At 36.0% G+C, this 17,612-nt stretch overlaps 2 protein-coding genes and 1 long non-coding RNA gene across 3 annotated transcripts; 1 reads left to right on the forward strand and 2 right to left on the reverse strand.

Annotated features, from left to right (window-relative positions):
* Positions 1 to 6: 6 nt before the first annotated feature.
* LOC147289475 (uncharacterized) lies at positions 7 to 2,386 on the reverse strand. Its single transcript, XR_015121378.1, has 3 exons — positions 2,156 to 2,386; positions 1,200 to 1,308; positions 7 to 348 (listed from the first exon to the last, which is right to left on the reverse strand). It is a non-coding gene; the product is annotated as an uncharacterized LOC147289475 (long non-coding RNA).
* Positions 2,387 to 11,591: 9,205 nt separating this feature from the next.
* On the reverse strand, positions 11,592 to 13,687 carry LOC147289476 (TraB family protein). Its single transcript, XM_086237857.1, has 7 exons — positions 13,229 to 13,687; positions 13,002 to 13,117; positions 12,828 to 12,916; positions 12,649 to 12,723; positions 12,376 to 12,483; positions 12,132 to 12,230; positions 11,592 to 12,002 (listed from the first exon to the last, which is right to left on the reverse strand). Exons 1-7 carry the CDS (start codon positions 13,606 to 13,608, stop codon positions 11,733 to 11,735), a joined length of 1,137 nt encoding a protein of 378 aa, XP_086093983.1. The 5' UTR covers positions 13,609 to 13,687; the 3' UTR covers positions 11,592 to 11,732.
* Positions 13,688 to 15,547: 1,860 nt separating this feature from the next.
* LOC147289477 (Integrase-type DNA-binding superfamily protein) lies at positions 15,548 to 16,270 on the forward strand. The gene has a single exon (XM_086234823.1). It carries the CDS (start codon positions 15,548 to 15,550, stop codon positions 16,166 to 16,168), a length of 621 nt encoding a protein of 206 aa, XP_086090949.1. The 3' UTR covers positions 16,169 to 16,270.
* Positions 16,271 to 17,612: the final 1,342 nt, after the last annotated feature.

Genomic DNA, 17,612 nt, shown 5'->3' on the forward strand with positions numbered 1-17,612 from the left:
GTAACAGACCTTGTATAAAGAACTAAGTGGTGTCAAGGGACAACAATCCAAAAGTGGATGTCTCATGGTGGGGTCAATGTAAAGAGAGTGCCTTCTCCATCTAATCTTCTGCCTCTGCCGTGGGATTGGCAGTGTTTCAATCTTGAAACATGTCTGAAATTGAGGGCTGGGCGAAAGTCATGAGGAATGAAAGGCAATGGTGTCTGTGGAAAATGTGGTATGATGGTAGTGCCATTGCGGATCAGAGTGACTCTTCTTGAAAACAAGAAGAGGAAGCTCGTCACAGGCAAGAATATTCTGAAGAGCCCATCCACTAGCCTGAAAGAGAATGGATATCCCAAGATAATCCTGCGTCAAAGAAAATGTTGAGTATGGGGGTTTATGCGTCAAAAAATACATGTTTTTTTCTTAAAATTATCCTGAACCCCCACAGGAACTCAACAAGGGAAGATTGCTGTCACTGAGACATGTATTCCGGAAGGTTTTTCAGTGGAAATGCTGAAGAAGCAGACTTCATGCTGAGCCATCAGAGCACAAAAAGTGAGATGAAGTCTGTTTGTCCCCTGCTCTCTATTGCTGCCAATCAGCGCATAGGAGCTACCACCATTACAGATGCGGATTTGACATGGTTGAATTGCCTTGCTGCTGTAAGACCCAGTGCATTCTCCCAGAGTGCATACAATTTTTATATCATCGTTACCATAAATTGATAATTATTGCAGATTACATGCATATACACAAATTTTAAGCCTGCGTTTTCTAGTCATGAACAGAACCCCAGAAAAATAAAAAAAATTAACTAATTTAAGCAATGTAACAAACGATAGTGTTTCCGATTCCTCAAACCTCCAAAAACAACTTAGCAACACAGGAACCTCGATAGGTAATCAACCTAGATTAAGTTTTCTGTTTGGTACCCAAATCAAAAATGGGTGAGGTGGAAATGCCAAATAGTGGAGCCTAGTACATGGTTATAATCATTCCAACTAAACCCGGAAATAAAGAATTCACCCATCAATTATTATCCCAAAAGAATTCTAAAATTGCATTTCACATGTCATTGATTTTGATAAAATGAATGATCTAGACAAAGAAGCAGAACTTGGAGAGGTGGGAGATTGACAGATTATTGGAAAAATAAGCTTCAAACTGATACATTAATTAAATGTAATCAATAAAAGATGAGCAAAAGAACTCACCAGACTTCATATCCACTCTATCAACTTTCCCATATCTTCCAAAAAGCCGCTCCAATTCATTCTGTCGAGCATCATATTCAAAATTCCCACAGAAAATCGGCCTCATTTCCTGGCACAAGTTGAAACTAAACTGTTGGTAAACATGCAAAATAAACTTTTAGACCTTTCAGATAAGATGTGATACAGCTTACAATCAATCTATCATAGATGACCAATTGCATATGAAAATAGAGCGAACAACAATCAACTAACAATTGATCATCACCAAAGTACCGTATGTAAGAAACAAAGAGCACATCAGTTTGAAAAACTCCACTCAACACCAATCATTCTTCAAACACAAAAACAACATACAGATTAATACAAAATAACCATGTTATGTTCATTGGAAAAACACGTTCGAATAATCAAAACCTTGCCTATTTTATATACAAGAAGCATTAACTTCATGATTACAAAAAGCAAAATGTTGTGGCAAAAAAAAAAAACACCAAAATGTTCTTTCAACCAAAAACTAAACCTAGAAATCACAAAAAATATCACAATTATTGAAAATCAGTCTGCTAGATTCAATACGCATTTCAATAGACCCAGACCTTCAAATTTAACCAATGAAAAATAAAAAAATACCAACAACTTAAAAACAATTTCCAATTCGAAAATCAACGCTTAAATCCAAACAAATTAAAATTAACGAACCAAAAAAACCCAAGTCCCAGAACAGATCGAGCCAGAGAACAGTCAGATCTACCTTTATAGAAAACCTAAACTTCAGATCCCATTTAGTTGCCTATAAATGCTATGAAAGATACATAAATAAAAAAAAGAAACAACAAAAAATCAGATCGCGACCTTTCTTGGATTCCTTTCAAATTTTCCCGGAAACCAAGCGCAAATCTGAGAAGCTTACAAATAGGAAATTGAAATTTGAGATCAGATTCGGGAAGAGTTCTTACTTTCTCTTAGAGCCGGCGATTTGAAAGCAACAGAGCCTCCAGAACCCTAGCGATGTGAGAGTGAAGATAAATGCGGTATTTCTTTTCTTCGATTTGACCGAAACGAAGCCCTCGTGAGTGAAATAAATAGTAAACGAAAACAACGTTTTGGATATTGTCGGAACGGGCCCTATACTTTAGATATTTGTACATTTACCCCTTCCCCTTCTGAATATTTTTTATGAAGGGAGGACTTTTGATTTCTGGGTCTGTACGCAAAATATTTCAAGAAGTTATCTCATAAAGGGAATCCACAATTCCACACTTCAAAAGGCGAGTATGTATCTTAAAAGATAAAATTTTGCAAAAATTATGAGTCTATGACCAATAAGTTCAATACCACGAACCCTTGTATTTCAACCCACGTGCTCCTTCTTGGTTGTCCAAAAATATCTTCTCCAACTACAAGTCTGGGCTGAACACTGGATAAGGGTTGAGTAGGCCCAGTTGACTACAGAGGCTTGGGCTGATTTTTCTATTTCTTTTGGGCCAACGTCTTGCGTTTATTAAGATGCTGGGCTTCTTGCCACATAAGTTTCAACAGAAAATAAAACGTAAAATATCACCGAGTGAAAGCTGCATTTGCAACGTAAAACTTACATTTATAACCCAAACTGGAATCAGAAAGTTAAAAAAATGCATCTGCAGCCTAAAAATATGTAAATATATCTGCATTTGCATCCACCGAGTGCTCGGTAATGTATGTTTTCAACTCTGCGCATGCGCACACGAAAAAATTGGGCTGCGACTTACTTTTTTATTTGGCTAGGTTTAGAGTTAAAATTTTTTCAAAAGCAGTACTTGAGAGTAGTTTATTAAAATTTTATTTTGATTGGACCAAAAACTCATTATATATTAGGGAAACTAGCCATGCGGTTTGACTGAATTTGATTTCTTTTACCAATTATTTGAATTTGGTTTTCAAGACTTTTCTTATATAGTTATATCACACCAAATGGATATTTTTGTGTAACGAATAACTAATAGCAACTAATTATTGATCAACTTGGTGTGGAGAATGAAAAGTAAAAGAATAATATATATAATATTCTTGAGTTTTTTCATGGCTTACAAATGTCTATGTCAAATATGCTTTTCATGATATTAATTGACAGAACTAAGATGGGTACCGTGTAGGACTGGAAAATGGTTGATAAATAAAAAAAGTAGGGCTGGAAAATGGGGGCGTATCCGACCTAGATTTTCATTCTTCAAGGCCCAAATTTTGTCCAGCATGGGCTTCTTTGGCACATAGGGTTGATTATCCATATATAACATAGGACTACTCCAACCTATTGAGACAGCTGGATCAGTTTTATAGACCTAGTTGGGGAGAGGGAGTAATCACAATTTTTTTTTTCTTTTTTTCATAAGAAAGATAAACCAATAATTCCCATAAAAAATAAAACCCATAATTAATATATAATTAAGCAGGCCAAAGATAACATAAATGTTGAAATCACACCCAAGTCTTTTGCAATACAAGCAGATAAGCCAAAGTTCAAATTAACTAATACCATACTACTAGTACTATATATAGTAACTACTAGAATATTGCAGTTGACCAAGTCACCTATATAATCTACTAAACCCAATCAACTAAGCAAAGTCGACGTTTTTCCAGGACTGGAATTAGATATTGGATCCTTGCTCATTTCTCGATCATCAGTGCTACTCCCTTCAATACGGACCCGAACCAGAACCCAATATGGCATTCATGAAATCATCGTCAAAATCCTGCAACAATAAGTGAAACCAAAATGTTTTCAATATTAATTAGCAAATTATCAAATATTTTGAATGAATATATAAAATGAATCCAATTAATATTCACACGCGATTGCTTTCCTGCTATGTTGGGTTATTGGAAATTAATTAAGCAATATATGGACCTTGTTAACATAATAGGTTTGATCAGCAGAGAATGGTAACCCAATTTGTTTTCTTAAACCATTTCTTATATATAGAAGTGCTTAACTGCTAGCTATAAGTTGAACTGTGGACTTGCCTGTTGATCAAATATATGATTATAGTCCTCTGATTGAAAAACGCTGTTACCACCTTGGAATTCCTGGTTGAACACTTGTTCACCACCCTGTTGCTGCACACAGTCACAGTACATTTGCCAGTAAAATTAGTATCATCATGATGATCTCAATGATATATGGGCATATATGATAAGAGTGTGTACGTGTGTGTGCTAATTATTGTGATAATTAAAATATAATGAAACATATGAAGCAACTAATTAAGCATTAGGCATGCCTGGCTCTCAGATTGTTGATTAGGTGCATTCACTTGGACACGGTATGAGCCAGAGAAGCCAGGGTTTCCAACTTGGTTCGCAGTAGGTTCCTGCAGAACTTGGCCGTTCACAGTAGGCTCCACAACTTGGTTCACAGACGGGTTCGGGTTCAGTACTTGGTTCGCAGTCAGTTTGGGTGCTTCAGCCTGATATGAGATACTGGATAAGTTGGCATGAAGTCCATCCGCACCTTTTTGCTACACGTACGTACGTACACATTCATAAAAAAAAAAAACAAAAAAAAAACTACATATATATGCAAGCAATAATTCAAACAAAAAGAAAAGGTTTAATTTCTTGTTAATGTATACCTGATAATTAGGAGGTGGTTGATAGTTGTTGATCTGGTGCATGAAAAGATTACTGATCATCATATCATCATCATTATTGTCACCGACAAATTCTTGTTGTTCAAGAGAAATGTTGTTGTTGATCAAGGTAGGAGCAGTAGTAGTACTACTACTACTATTCATGAGACCACCATAGGAATTATCAATATTTCCTCCTCCAGCATTACTTGGCAGACCAATTTGATTCAAAGCATTATTTTGTTGCTGAATATTATTGTTTGTAGGGAAAACAGCTGGTCTTGGAAATTGGTAAGTTGCAGTCTGATCAAACCCAGTAGAAGAAGAGGACACTCCTTGAGCCATGTAATTACCAGAATTATTAATCCCAGTAATATTCCCCATTGGTGCAACAGTAGCACTAGTCAAATTGATGTTACGAACCTCATTGGTCAAGCCATTAATCTGACTATTGATTAACCCATTTGGGTATTCACCTCCATTCATATAATTATTGACCAATCTGGGTTGAACCATCAACCCCACTAGCTCTCTGCTGCCACTACTACTCATTTGGGTTCCAGCAAAGTTACTACTCACGAGGTAACTGGAGCTTGGTGCCAGCTGATTAACATTGTTAAAGGACGATCCAATGTTGTCAATATTGGTTGGAGCATAATTGGTGCTCTGAATTCCAGGTGTAGCAAAGTTGTAGCTGAAAGGGTTGGTGGTGAAATTAAGTCCCTGGAGCTGATTTCCTTGAGCTTGAGCATGTTGTGGGTACATTGGCACCAAATTTGCACCATTCGTAAGGCCATAATTTGTACCATTCACGAGGCCATAAGGCATACCAGCTCCATCATTTCCAACGTTGTTCAGACGTTGTTGCATTCCAAAAGCTCTGCGGTTTGGTACTTGAGGAAGCAGATAACTTCCATTACCAACAAGCTGCATTGGTTGATTAATATTGTTCAGTAGGCGCGACTGGCCGGAACCATTAATAAGTCGAGGCATGGAGCTGCTGCTGCTAGCAAATGAAGCTTGCTGACTAGGAGGAGGAGGAAACTGGATATTCATGGAGCTGCCAAGGTTATAATTAGAATTAGCAGCAAGAGCTAATGGGGTACTGTTTCCTGATTGAATTATTGTTGATGATGGTCTTCCCATTTGGTATTGCGGATATTCATGATGATGATCTGGCATCAGACTTCTGAAGACTAGTGGTGAATGCCCAGATGCGAAGCGTGACCTCATGACCCTCTCCTGCGCCAAGCAGCACCTTGATGATTTAGCTCTCTCCGAAACTCGTTTCAAGAACATACGATACTTCTGCAAATTCATACAACATTATTTACCATCGTTAACATTAATATGTTGAATAAAACATGTTCTTAATTTAACTGGTTAAAAGTTACTACCAACCTAACTACCCTTTTCGACCAATCAGGCAATGCAATTTCATAATCTGAAGTTTTTATTTTTTAGGCCTCACTTCAAAGATTCTCTTTCTAAAAAATCTCAAAAATTAGAAGTCATTTAATCATTCGATTATAATAACAATAATTTATATGTTTTTATCGAAAACAATGTTCTTCTTGTTATTTGATTATATTTTGACTAAATAATTTCTGATTTTATTGATTTTTTACAAATGAGGCTTAAAAAATGAACAAATTGGATTATGAGATTACATGACGTAATAAACCCAAAAAAAAAGTGGTTAGCTTAATAATAACTTGCTAACTAACTAGTTAGCTTAGAATATTCTTGTATGTATGATTACGTAGTATGATAGACTATGATACAAATTTGTCAAAAGAAATAATGTTTGTATAAAAAGTAAATGAATGGCATGATTTATTGTCAAAAAAGGAAACCATATCAAATGAGCTCATAATCGAATAATGCCAGCAAAATTACTTAAATAATAACAAACCTGCAAATGACTAGCTACATTCTCTCTAGTTAAACCCGGCACATTCATGAACTCAAGAATTCTCTTTGGCACAGCCTCTGCACGAAATTAACCCAAAAAGGAAGACAGATAAGATACGTACAAATGTTATCAGTACAACACAAAGCTAGCTAGCGAGGTACACGCATATAATTAAAAAGGAAAATAAATATGTAAAGAAATAATCCAATATTAGATTTGATCACATACTTTCCAAGCCAATGTGTCTGATGGCCAACAAAAACTTATTGTGAAGTGAATTTGTCCACACCACTTTTGACTTCTTTGTTGCAATGAGAGGCTGATCATCATGGTCCTCTTCCAGATTCCTACTTCTCTTACGTGATTTATTAACCTTGAACTCAAATTTGTCTTGTTTTCCTTCACCATCGGAGGCTGTCACAGAATTACTTGTATCCTCGACCTCACCAGGGGATTCTTTTGGAGCACTCTCTATTTCCTCAATGGAAATATTGGAGGATTTACCATTTTTAGCTGCAACAGCATGTCGCCACACATTTCTTATATCATCTTTGCTCACAGGTTTTACTATGTAGTCCGCAACTCCACCCTCTAAACCCTTTAGTATCATACTCTCTTTGTCATCCGCGGACATCACTGTACGTGTTGCGCGAATTGAAAAAATAAATTAATAATTAAAGTTTGGAAGAAAAAAACAAATTGAGAGAAGCATTAGTGCAATAATTTTGGTTATTTAAAAACTAATTAAAGTATGTACGAGATTAATTTATTGACACTCACTGATAACAGGCAGCTTAAATTCTTCATGAACATGTTTTTGCAATTCAAATCCGTTCATTTGAGGCATATGGAGATCTGTAACTACTATATCAAATGAGCATTTTTTCTTCCGAAGGGTAGCCAAAGCATCGATGGGGTTTTTGAAAGAGACAACTGAAATGTAGATCAAGAAAAATTATTAGTATAAAATATGTATAATTGAATAGAGAAATTCAGTCTAAGAAAATTATTTAGTAAAGGGAATTATGTAAACCCTAATCCCATAATTTAGTCTCTTATCAGCCACTCCTTACAAAAAAAAGAAAATTTTCTCTTAGATGTATATATCGAGTAAAAAAAAGTACTAAAATTAGATTAAAATTTTACTACACATTAACATGGTAGGATTAGATCTGGTGAAAGGGAAAGGGTAAAAAAATTCACTATTATTAAGAAAACACAACTAAATTCTCACATAGTGAAAAGGCATATGCAAAGTCTTATCAAATCGTTAAACATTTGAAGATCTACAAAAATTGTGAAACTAACAGTAATAATTAAACATGTGATATCTAGCTAGTAACTGGCCACAAAAAAAAAAACATGATATCTAGTAAATATACGATAAAACGAAAATCAATCATTCTAAGAAATGAAAGTAGATATGATGTATATATTGTATAGTTATATATATAACTCTATACAAATATACATAAATACAAGAACACCAAATTCATGGCATAAACTCTCAATTAATCTAGCTACTTTCTTGTGGTGCAAAACGGGTAGTTAATCAAAAGGAAGTAATATATCTTTGAATTGAGTAACAAATATTAATGCAACGAAATAAGAAATCCCTATATATATACAAGGTCTAAAGACATATATGCATGAAGCTAATTCAAAAAACAATATATTGTGATATATATATATATATATTCATGCCTTTCATATATTCGATTTATACCTTGGTAACTCCATGTTCTAAGCATAGCTGAAACAATGGCTAGAGTGGTGACATCGTCGTCCACAACCAAGATATTGATATCGAAATAATTGAAAGGGGATTTGGTGTTGGCAGATTGCCTTAGAGCTTCAACACTTTCAGCAACAGTAGCCATACTTGGGTTGGAATGAGGTCGATCCATTGAACCACAATGAGGGGGTATATATAAAAAAGGCAGTGGTTAGGTCAGAAGTAATACCAAATGAAGGTGCTACAGGTGTAATAAAAAGAGCACTGCTTGTCTTTATCTTAATTTCCCACTATATTTCTCAAAAAATTGCATACAGTACAGATTGAGCTACCAATATATACATGCATCACCCCTTAAATAACATTTCACACTAATATTCACTGGAAAAATCTAGAGGGAAGATTTCGCAATCTTTCAATTTAAATACCTCTCCATAAAAATTATTTTCCAATTTTAGAGTACAATTTCAAGTTTTCAACCTGATGGAATGAATGTTATTTTAATTATTTTGTTAGATAGTAAAAAATTGGTTGGTTTGCATAGAGTGTTTAGTTAATTTAAGATAATATATGTTACTTGTGCAGTAGCATTTTCGTTAGTTTAGATATATAGTTCCTATAATATATATTTGAAAGTTCTAATTTTTGGCCAGACAAACTACGTACTTCTTCCATCTTGAATGAATGTTTTTTGTTACACCCGCGCACGCGCGCGCACACGTACATATATATATATATCAAATTAGCTTCTTCTTACATTAATCATAATTTTTTCATCTCTAGTATTCTTTAAGATAAACTGGTTTGATTTTAAATTTATAAAAATGCATAATGTAACAATCAATTTAATGTAGAATAGTGTGGTTTAGGGTTTAAGAACTGCATGTATCATAACTAAAGTAACGACCAGTATCGTATAATGAAATAAAAATATTACGAGATTAACTGCTTAACGAACTTAACAACCCAACGGCTAATGGTCAGTTATTTATTTTTAATAAATATTAAAGTTAGTTATTCGCGTGCCGATAAAAACAAAATTTTGTTTTACTAAAAAAAGACTAGCATGTGGTAAATGCTATATATATAACTCTATTTTTATCATACATTTTAAAAAACTAGTTTCATCATCAAGCTTTACTGGTACGTATGGTTGCCGATGAAGAAATGAAACACTTTGAGCATTGCTGCCAAACTTATATTGCTAAGTGAAGCAAGATTAACATAAGTAATTAAAAGTAATATAGGCTTGTAGACAAAAAAAAAAAGTAATTTGGGCTTGAATTTTATGTGTTTTTAGAAGTAAATTTTATGTTTTTTTTATTTAATATGACATCTATAAATTCAGAGAAAAACTAAAAGACGAAAATAAAATTCAGAATTTTTTTTTTTGGTGCTTTAGAATATTATTGATTAACAAATGAAATTTGAAAATGAGGGCGGTTACAGGAGCATCCATATATAGCAAGGAACGTGGCAAATTTCACTGCCTTTCTTTTCCATATTTGACTTGAATTTAAATGTCGTTAAAATTTGCTGGATTTTCTTTTATTCACTTTTACAGCCTCAGGTTCAACTTTTGATTTCAATTGGGGGGAATGTATGTCAGGCATATCTTTGCTGGCAATTGGTGGCCTAATACAGCAGGCTTTTGGATTGAGTCGTGTTTTCATTCACATTAGTCACTTAAAAACTTACCATATAAATTAAACTACTTTGTATTCATTATAATTACTGTCATCAATGCCAAATCATAGAACCACAGTAATTAAACCTGGATTAGGTCCTTGGCCAAAAAAAAAAAAACCTGGATTAGGCCATTAATTCGCTCATGGTTTATGAAACCACTGGCTTGATTCAGCCCATTGTTTGTGAAACAAGTCATTTGACAATATTGCCTCTCTGTTTTACTTAAATTACTATTTAGAGAAATATTAGCATGACTGTATTTGATCACGTGACAATTGTGTGAGTAAGAATGTTCAATGTATTAAATTGAGATGTTCAGAATATATTCCAATTTCAAAAGTCCTTGATATATAATATATATGGTGACTATAAACACACCAAACACACACCCTGTCATAACAACACATGCAGAACAATGAAGCAAATACAGGATCATTAATTGTATGCCATCCCCTGAGCAATACAACCAATTCTTACACAATACCAGTGGCCAAATCCTAAATGGAAAGCTACATTCCCCCTACAGTTTGTGGTTTATCATAAATCCGAATTGATTTATCAGATAAGGCTGGCTAGCTTGACCCTTAAGTCATTACAGAACATTAGCCATCTGTGCCAACTCTAAAAACTCCTACCCCAGAGTAAGAAAGAAAGCATGTACGTAAAAGAAAGGGCCTGCATCCAGTTTCTCTTTTGACAGATCTTAGTTGTTCCAGTTTAAGAATTAGGTGTATATGAAGTACTGCAATATTGTCATGTACATTTAGCTGTTACTAGAGGGGTCAAACGGGCTGTGTTGTGCTAATCCGGCCTATTTGGGCCATGTTTGTGTTGTGCTTGTGTTGGTCTATTTAATAATGTCGTGTACATGTGCCAAATAGTTAAAACCTAGGCCGATACGGCCCACGATTTAAGGGTTCATTCGTACTCGTGTCGTGTTTATGTTGTACCTTAAATAGGCCAATCGAACCCACAAATCCTTTATTTTTATTTTTTAAGGTTAGAAACAACCTTTTGCTTGAAAATATAAAATTTCTTGTTGAAATATTTTTTAAAAAGGAAAAAGCAATGTCAAATGAGTCATTTCTAGTTCGGGTCCATTTCATGTGCTTAATGAGTTAAAAAATTCAGTTTGGCCCAGCCTATTTACTTGTGTGTGTTTGTGCCAATCCAGCTTGTTTGTGGTCGTGCATATTATCCTGGCCGTCCCCTTCTGTCCAACACCTCTAGTTGTTACAATTCTTTTGGCAGCCAAACATGGGAGAGGTAAGCGTTTAAAGCATGTCATGGATTTTACTACATTCAGTTTCTTTTGTAGCCTTTAATTTTGTTGTATGAGACTCCCCTGCCCCAAAAACAACATGCTGTTGACCTTCATTTTGAAGCAGTAAATCTTACTAACTAAACAGTTGTATTTTGTATGAATTGCCTCAGAACAAGCTACATATACATAAATTTGCTTTTCCCAATTCCCATTACTTGTTGAAGTTTGTATACAAAAGAGAGATCATTTTCTCAGCCAATTGTGATTTCAAATCAACTTTGTGCAGTCTAAAAATATGTTAACACCAGCAAGGTGCTGTATTCTATAATCCACCTTTAATCTGCTCATATAATGCCCACAAGATGATGCCAATGAGAGTGTCTCTAATCAAGCTCTTGAGCAACATGAAAACCCAGCCATTAGAGGCATCACTACTAGAAGGCCTCTGCCCAACAAGGTCTCGAAACCGTAGGTCTCCCGTATCAGCTAGTAGTGCATATATTACACCATTCATGTGGCCCTTTCCGATAACCCCCACCACTCTCTTACTCTTATTCACGGCTTTGCTCCTCTTTAGAGACCATGCAAGGTACTGAAAAACACAGCAGCACAATAAGAAAAAATTAAAGCACAGATCACTTGGTACTTCATAAAGTAGATAACAATTTAATTGAAGAATGTAACTCCTCATCATGTACAATTGAGAAAGATATATGCTTACAGTGTCTCGTTCATGTATAAGAGGCTGTAGTAGTGATGGATATGAAGAACTTAGCTGCTTATAAAGCTGAAATGTGCTGTTACTTGTGCTTGTTGATTCCTACAATAAAATATAGAAGAAAGAAAGTTCAGATGCTTCTCTCACACTGAAATTGTATGTAGTACTAATCCTGTTAGCATTTCGCAATCAAACACATCTCAAATTCAACAACTGAAAGGTTATATTATATTAGCAAGAGATTAACCTCGAGATTCTTCTGGGACATATCAGATGGTGATGTTATCCCACGAACAACTGAGGTCACTAAGCTCAGTTTCTCTGTCCAATTCAGAGATTTCCAAGCCCTTTCAAGCTGTAAGAACAAGTTATATGGAACAAAATGAAGCAATGTTCTGTTACGTACTTTACAGGTCACATACAAATTACTTGTCCAACTTCCAAAGCAAAGATCAAGACTTTAAGCTAACATATATAACCAGAAAATGGCATATCAAAGTCTAATTAAATTTGTGCATACAGTTATTTCAATTGGGCGATCCCCCAAAACTATTTGAGCACCAACTTCTTCAGAAGCTTTTCGAGCAGCACGGAACTGCAATGAGTTAAAGGTCACAATGTTACAATCAATCTAATCCAATCTCATTTCATTTTCAGGAGTACATTGCATTATTAATGTATTCAATTCTATTCAACTACCTCATCACCAAAAGGACGATTGATATCTGATGAGATTTTTGAAGAGAAAACCGCCAAAAGTAAACGTAATGCCAAGGCAGTTTGACCCCCTATCATATAATTAACCAAGTAAATTTCATGTGCACATAAACCATCACATAATAAACTGATCATACAAAACGAATCAATTGTTACCCAAGTTTATGCTTCGACCAACAGCACCAAAAAACTCAGTTCCACTCAAAGAGAACATGTTTGACCTCAATTGTTGGCCTTGCTCACCATCCATGGAAGCGTACATAATCCCAGCTCTGAAATTGGGCTCTGCAACAATTTAAGTTAAGAGCTGTATTTTACATATAATTCTCAAAATTAACAATTAAACCAAAACCCAGAAGCTGAAAACCAAGTCACACACTGGCCTGCTTCTACAGAGCTCCACCACCACATTATCGGGCTTCACTGCCCGGACAACACGTTCCACGTCCAGAGCCGAGTCTTGAGAAATATGGGTCGTCCCAACCAACCATATCGCCTCCGGCTCAACGAAATCGGCCCGCCAAGCCGGAACCGGACCGAACCGGTTCTTCTCGATCAAGAGCAAGCTCCCATTTCCGGCCAAATCGAGCAATTCAGGGTGGGTTCTAGCTATTGTAGCTGTGGAGTCCTCCAAAATTTGTGACCTGAAATCGAAGTCTGGCGGTGGAGGTTTGATGGCAACCTTGGAGGGTCTGAGAGGCTTGGGTGTGAGGAAAACTGGGTTGGTGTGGAAAATTGGAAAGGTTGATTTAAAGGTCTCCATGGATGACGAGAGTGAGAGACTGTGCGAGGTTGCTCTTACTAGTGTTGTTGTATGTTCATAGTTCTAGTCTTTTAGATAAGGAAACTTAACTAACGAGCCGAAAAAATAAATGAGGAAACTACCTTTTGACGGACAGACAGAGGCAGAGGTAATTTACTATTTAACATGATTTATTTATTTATTGGTAAAGTTAATGTGGGTCTTTTGTGGATTAAAGAAAGTGATTTGACAAATGAATTTTTTTTTTTTTTGGAAGTATGTGACATATGAATTTGGTAGGGTCTTTCTTTTTTCTTGACCAATAGTAGGGTCTTCTTTTTTCTTGACCAATAGTAGGGTCTTTCTTTTTTCTTCCTCAAGATAATGACAAGTTATGTGACCAACCGTAGTACTGTGGATAATGACTTGGCTATGTTCAAAATTAGTCAAAAAGGAGAATTGTAGGCTTTAGACATAACATGCCATCAGACCAAAAAAAAAAAAAAAAGACATAACATGCCCTATATATTCTCAAAAAAGTCATAACATGCCCAAACAATTTCAAAGGTACTTCTGGATTATAAATTCGGAAAAGTATTGTCTCTAAGAGTACAAGTGGCAATGCATGAGAGGTTAAATGATTTTATTGAAGTATGCCCGGGCATAATCTCACAATAAGGTGGGTATAGAGTGTGCCTATAAAAGACTCTCTTAGTTATTATATTCATAAAAAAAGAGAAAAAAAAAGTAGAATTTAGGATTTATTTTTTTTATTAATCAAATTTTCGTTCATGAAATGTAAATTTTTTTTTTTTTTGGATGAAAGGCTAGCAGCCAAATTATATATTGATACTCATAAAATCATAAACATCAGCTTGAATGAGAGCTAAAAGCCAAGATGGCCCCTCCTCAAGCCAAATAAACCCTAAGGAGCTAATTAATTCATGAGCAATTTTATTACAAGATCTTGGACAATAAACTAGAGAAACTGAATCAAAACCCAACAGAAACTCACGAACCTCAGCCACAAGTTCTCCTTCAGCACACAAACTGTCCATCTCTACATTCGCTTCCTTTACCACTTTCAAAGGATCAGTTTCCACAATAATTAAGTCTATTAAAACCAGAATCCTTAGCCATTGTCAAACCAGCAACTAAGGCTTTAAGTTCCATGGCCTTGGCTGAGAGACAACCCAAAACAGAAAAAGCACGTGTGAAATGTAAATTCAATATCCTCTCCGATAAATAAAAACTAAGTGTTATTCATTAGATCAAATGATTATTGACAGAATATAAATATTAATAATTGTTTATGCATAATAATTTAAATAAATTTCTATAACATCACATGAGTATGTTAGATAGTACCATCACATAAGTAACATCACATAAAATAATTTCTCCTAATATTTAATGATATGTTGACATATGAAATAATATCACTTCATAAGAACGCACACCCCCGGAGTAACACGTACACTAGGGACGATTTAGGTACTTTTCTAGTCTTGTAGTACTAGGTCCTTTAGGGAACCATGCAGTAAGAAAACACAATGTTAGGAAAATGTCATATTCACAATAATAATAATAATAATAATAATAACAACAACAATCTGAAAAGAAAATTCAAAATTCCAGCAAAAAGAAAGCAATAAAAGCGAGGAAAATCTTACTCGTATAAACGTGCATGTACAACATTAAACAAGTCAAAAGAGGGCGGCAACTGGCGAGCATGATCTAATTAATTAATTTATGATCATCTCACCCACAATGCCGCCACAACAACAGTAAGCAAACTGGATTTAATTGACATTAAAAATGATGGAAGGAAAATGGGAAACAGAGATTAATACGTGTGCGGTTGATGGTAAATACGTGTGCGCACTTTGTAGCCTCTAGTAGGAGCATATCATCATATATAATGCATACATGCACAAATTATATATAGAAGCATAGATTTATGGGTGATCCGTATAGTAACGTGCCCAAAAGTCATGACGACCAACAGCTCAACAACCCCTTTGCACAACTCCCAAACCCTCCAACCAGCGCCAATGTACCTCCTGAGAACGACCCTTCTTCCTCCAGCGCACATAGACATGGAGACTCCCCGTCGCCTAGGCCCCGGCGCCACCCGCTTTACCGGGGAATCCGGATGCGGAGCGGGAAATGGGTGTCGGAGATTCGAGAGCCACGTAAAACCACGCGCATATGGCTTGGCACGTACGCCAAGCCGGAGATGGCTGCCGCCGCCTATGACGTGGCAGCGATCGCGCTGAAGGGGCCGGATACGCCCTTGAACTTCCCCAACTCTATTCTTACATACCCGATACCGGCTTCTTCGTCGGCCAGTGACATACGCGCTGCGGCGGCTAGGGCAGCTGAGGCGGAGGCAGGTGGTGGTGGGGCTGCGGCGGTGGGGTCCACGGCAGTTGGGCAGGAGTTTGTGGATGAGGAGGCGCTTTTGAATATGCCGAATTTGCTGGTGAACATGGCGGAGGGAATGCTGGTAAGCCCGCCGAGGATTTCTTCGGACGATTCGCCGGGGAATTCCGATGGAGAAAGCCTTTGGAGCTATTAATTAGATATGCCTATGCGGCTATGCTTATGCCTGCACACAATTAACTTCATCCAAACTTAATTTCCATCAGGAACAAGATCAGAAAAAGCTAAGCAAGCATGGTAACATAGCTAATTAAGGGACGTCGTACGGAAACAAATTAAGGGTATGCAATCTTATTGATCCATCTGCCTGAGTTGGAGTCGGAGTCTGTCTGTCTGTGTACGTACTGTTAATTTGTGAATTCATTTTGGGTCAGCTCAGCAGTAGTCTGCTGCAGTCAGCTGCTTCATATATATATATATATATATATATATAGCCCTAATTTTGCAGATGATTTGTATGCTACCTATATTATCCATTTTTCTGCTATCTTATTAATAGCATATATGTAGTAGACTAGTAGTATATATTTAATTTGCTGCTTTCATAATTGAGTACTGGTTTTGGTATGAAATCTTAGATTGCAATATGCTGGGTTGGGTCAGTAGACTCAGTACCTTATGCCTTATATATACTATACATACATAGAGAAGGGTTAATAGTGGTGAAGTAGCTAGATTGATTCTTGTCTACGATCTTGTTTATTAGTGTACTGCTACCTTAATTACTGCATGTGTATATATTGTGAAGTATTCTGTTAAATTAAGTGAGAATTCAAATGTGTTTAAACTTTTTTTTTTTTGGCCAAGAAAATGTGTGTGTTTAAACTTAAATATTAAAACTACACGATATCAATTTAGTTAATTAGTGTCTGTTAATGCTTGCAGTCTGAGCCCCAGTAGGTAACAGATAAGTTATAGTCTTATATATATATAGAGCATAGAAAGAGGTACAGGTACTGTGTTATAGTCTTAGGAATTATAGCTAGCTAGTTGCAGCAGCAGCAGCAGCAGCAGTAGTGTGTAATTGTGTATGCATATATACAAGGAGGTTCAAGAAGCAAGCTGCTGCCACCGTGCCACGTGTAGTGGCGGGGCCTCTCACTGACAGTCTGCGTGGCCTTGTCGTTCGATCTCCCCTAAGCATATACACTGCCATATCTGTCCAAAACTGGAACATTTTTTCACTCACAGCAGGGATAGAGATATTTCGTCATGTAATTGTTGGAATCCAACATCTAATATATGCCAAGAAGGCAAACATAAAACAACAAACGCTTGCGCCGACTACAAGTCAACAAAAATGTTGCATTCACTCATTCAAACTATATATGCAAGCCTGCAACCAACATATTCAACTTATGGCAACTTGGGTTGTTCAGAAACCATTATAGAAAGAACTAGCACAATGTGAATGCATGATATATATAGCTAGCTAGAATTAGAGTGCAATGATTGATTCATTTGGCCGGTTTCAGCTGCGTCGACGTATCATCTAACTAGATCATATATAAATGAGTGCATATATGACTTTATAGTTAATTTGGTTTCACATGCATGTGGGACAGAGATAATAAACTAAC

Source organism: Dryas octopetala, chromosome 3 (assembly GCF_963921425.1).
Source record: "Dryas octopetala chromosome 3, drDryOcto1.1, whole genome shotgun sequence".
Taxonomy (NCBI): Eukaryota; Viridiplantae; Streptophyta; class Magnoliopsida; order Rosales; family Rosaceae; genus Dryas; species Dryas octopetala.

Excerpts from the sequence above, each read along its gene's own strand:
- LOC147289476 (XM_086237857.1), bottom strand. The coding sequence starts at position 13,608 with ATGGAGACCTTTAAATCAACCTTTCCAATTTTCCACACCAACCCAGTT. Across the intron at positions 13,118-13,228 it reads GTGGAGCTCTGTAGAAGCAG|AGCTGGGATTATGTACGCTT; the intron begins GCCAGTGTGTGA and ends GCCCAATTTCAG. Across the intron at positions 12,003-12,131 it reads TTATACATGAACGAGACACT|TACCTTGCATGGTCTCTAAA; the intron begins GTAAGCATATAT and ends TGTGTTTTTCAG.
- LOC147289477 (XM_086234823.1), top strand. The coding sequence starts at position 15,548 with ATGGGTGATCCGTATAGTAACGTGCCCAAAAGTCATGACGACCAACAG.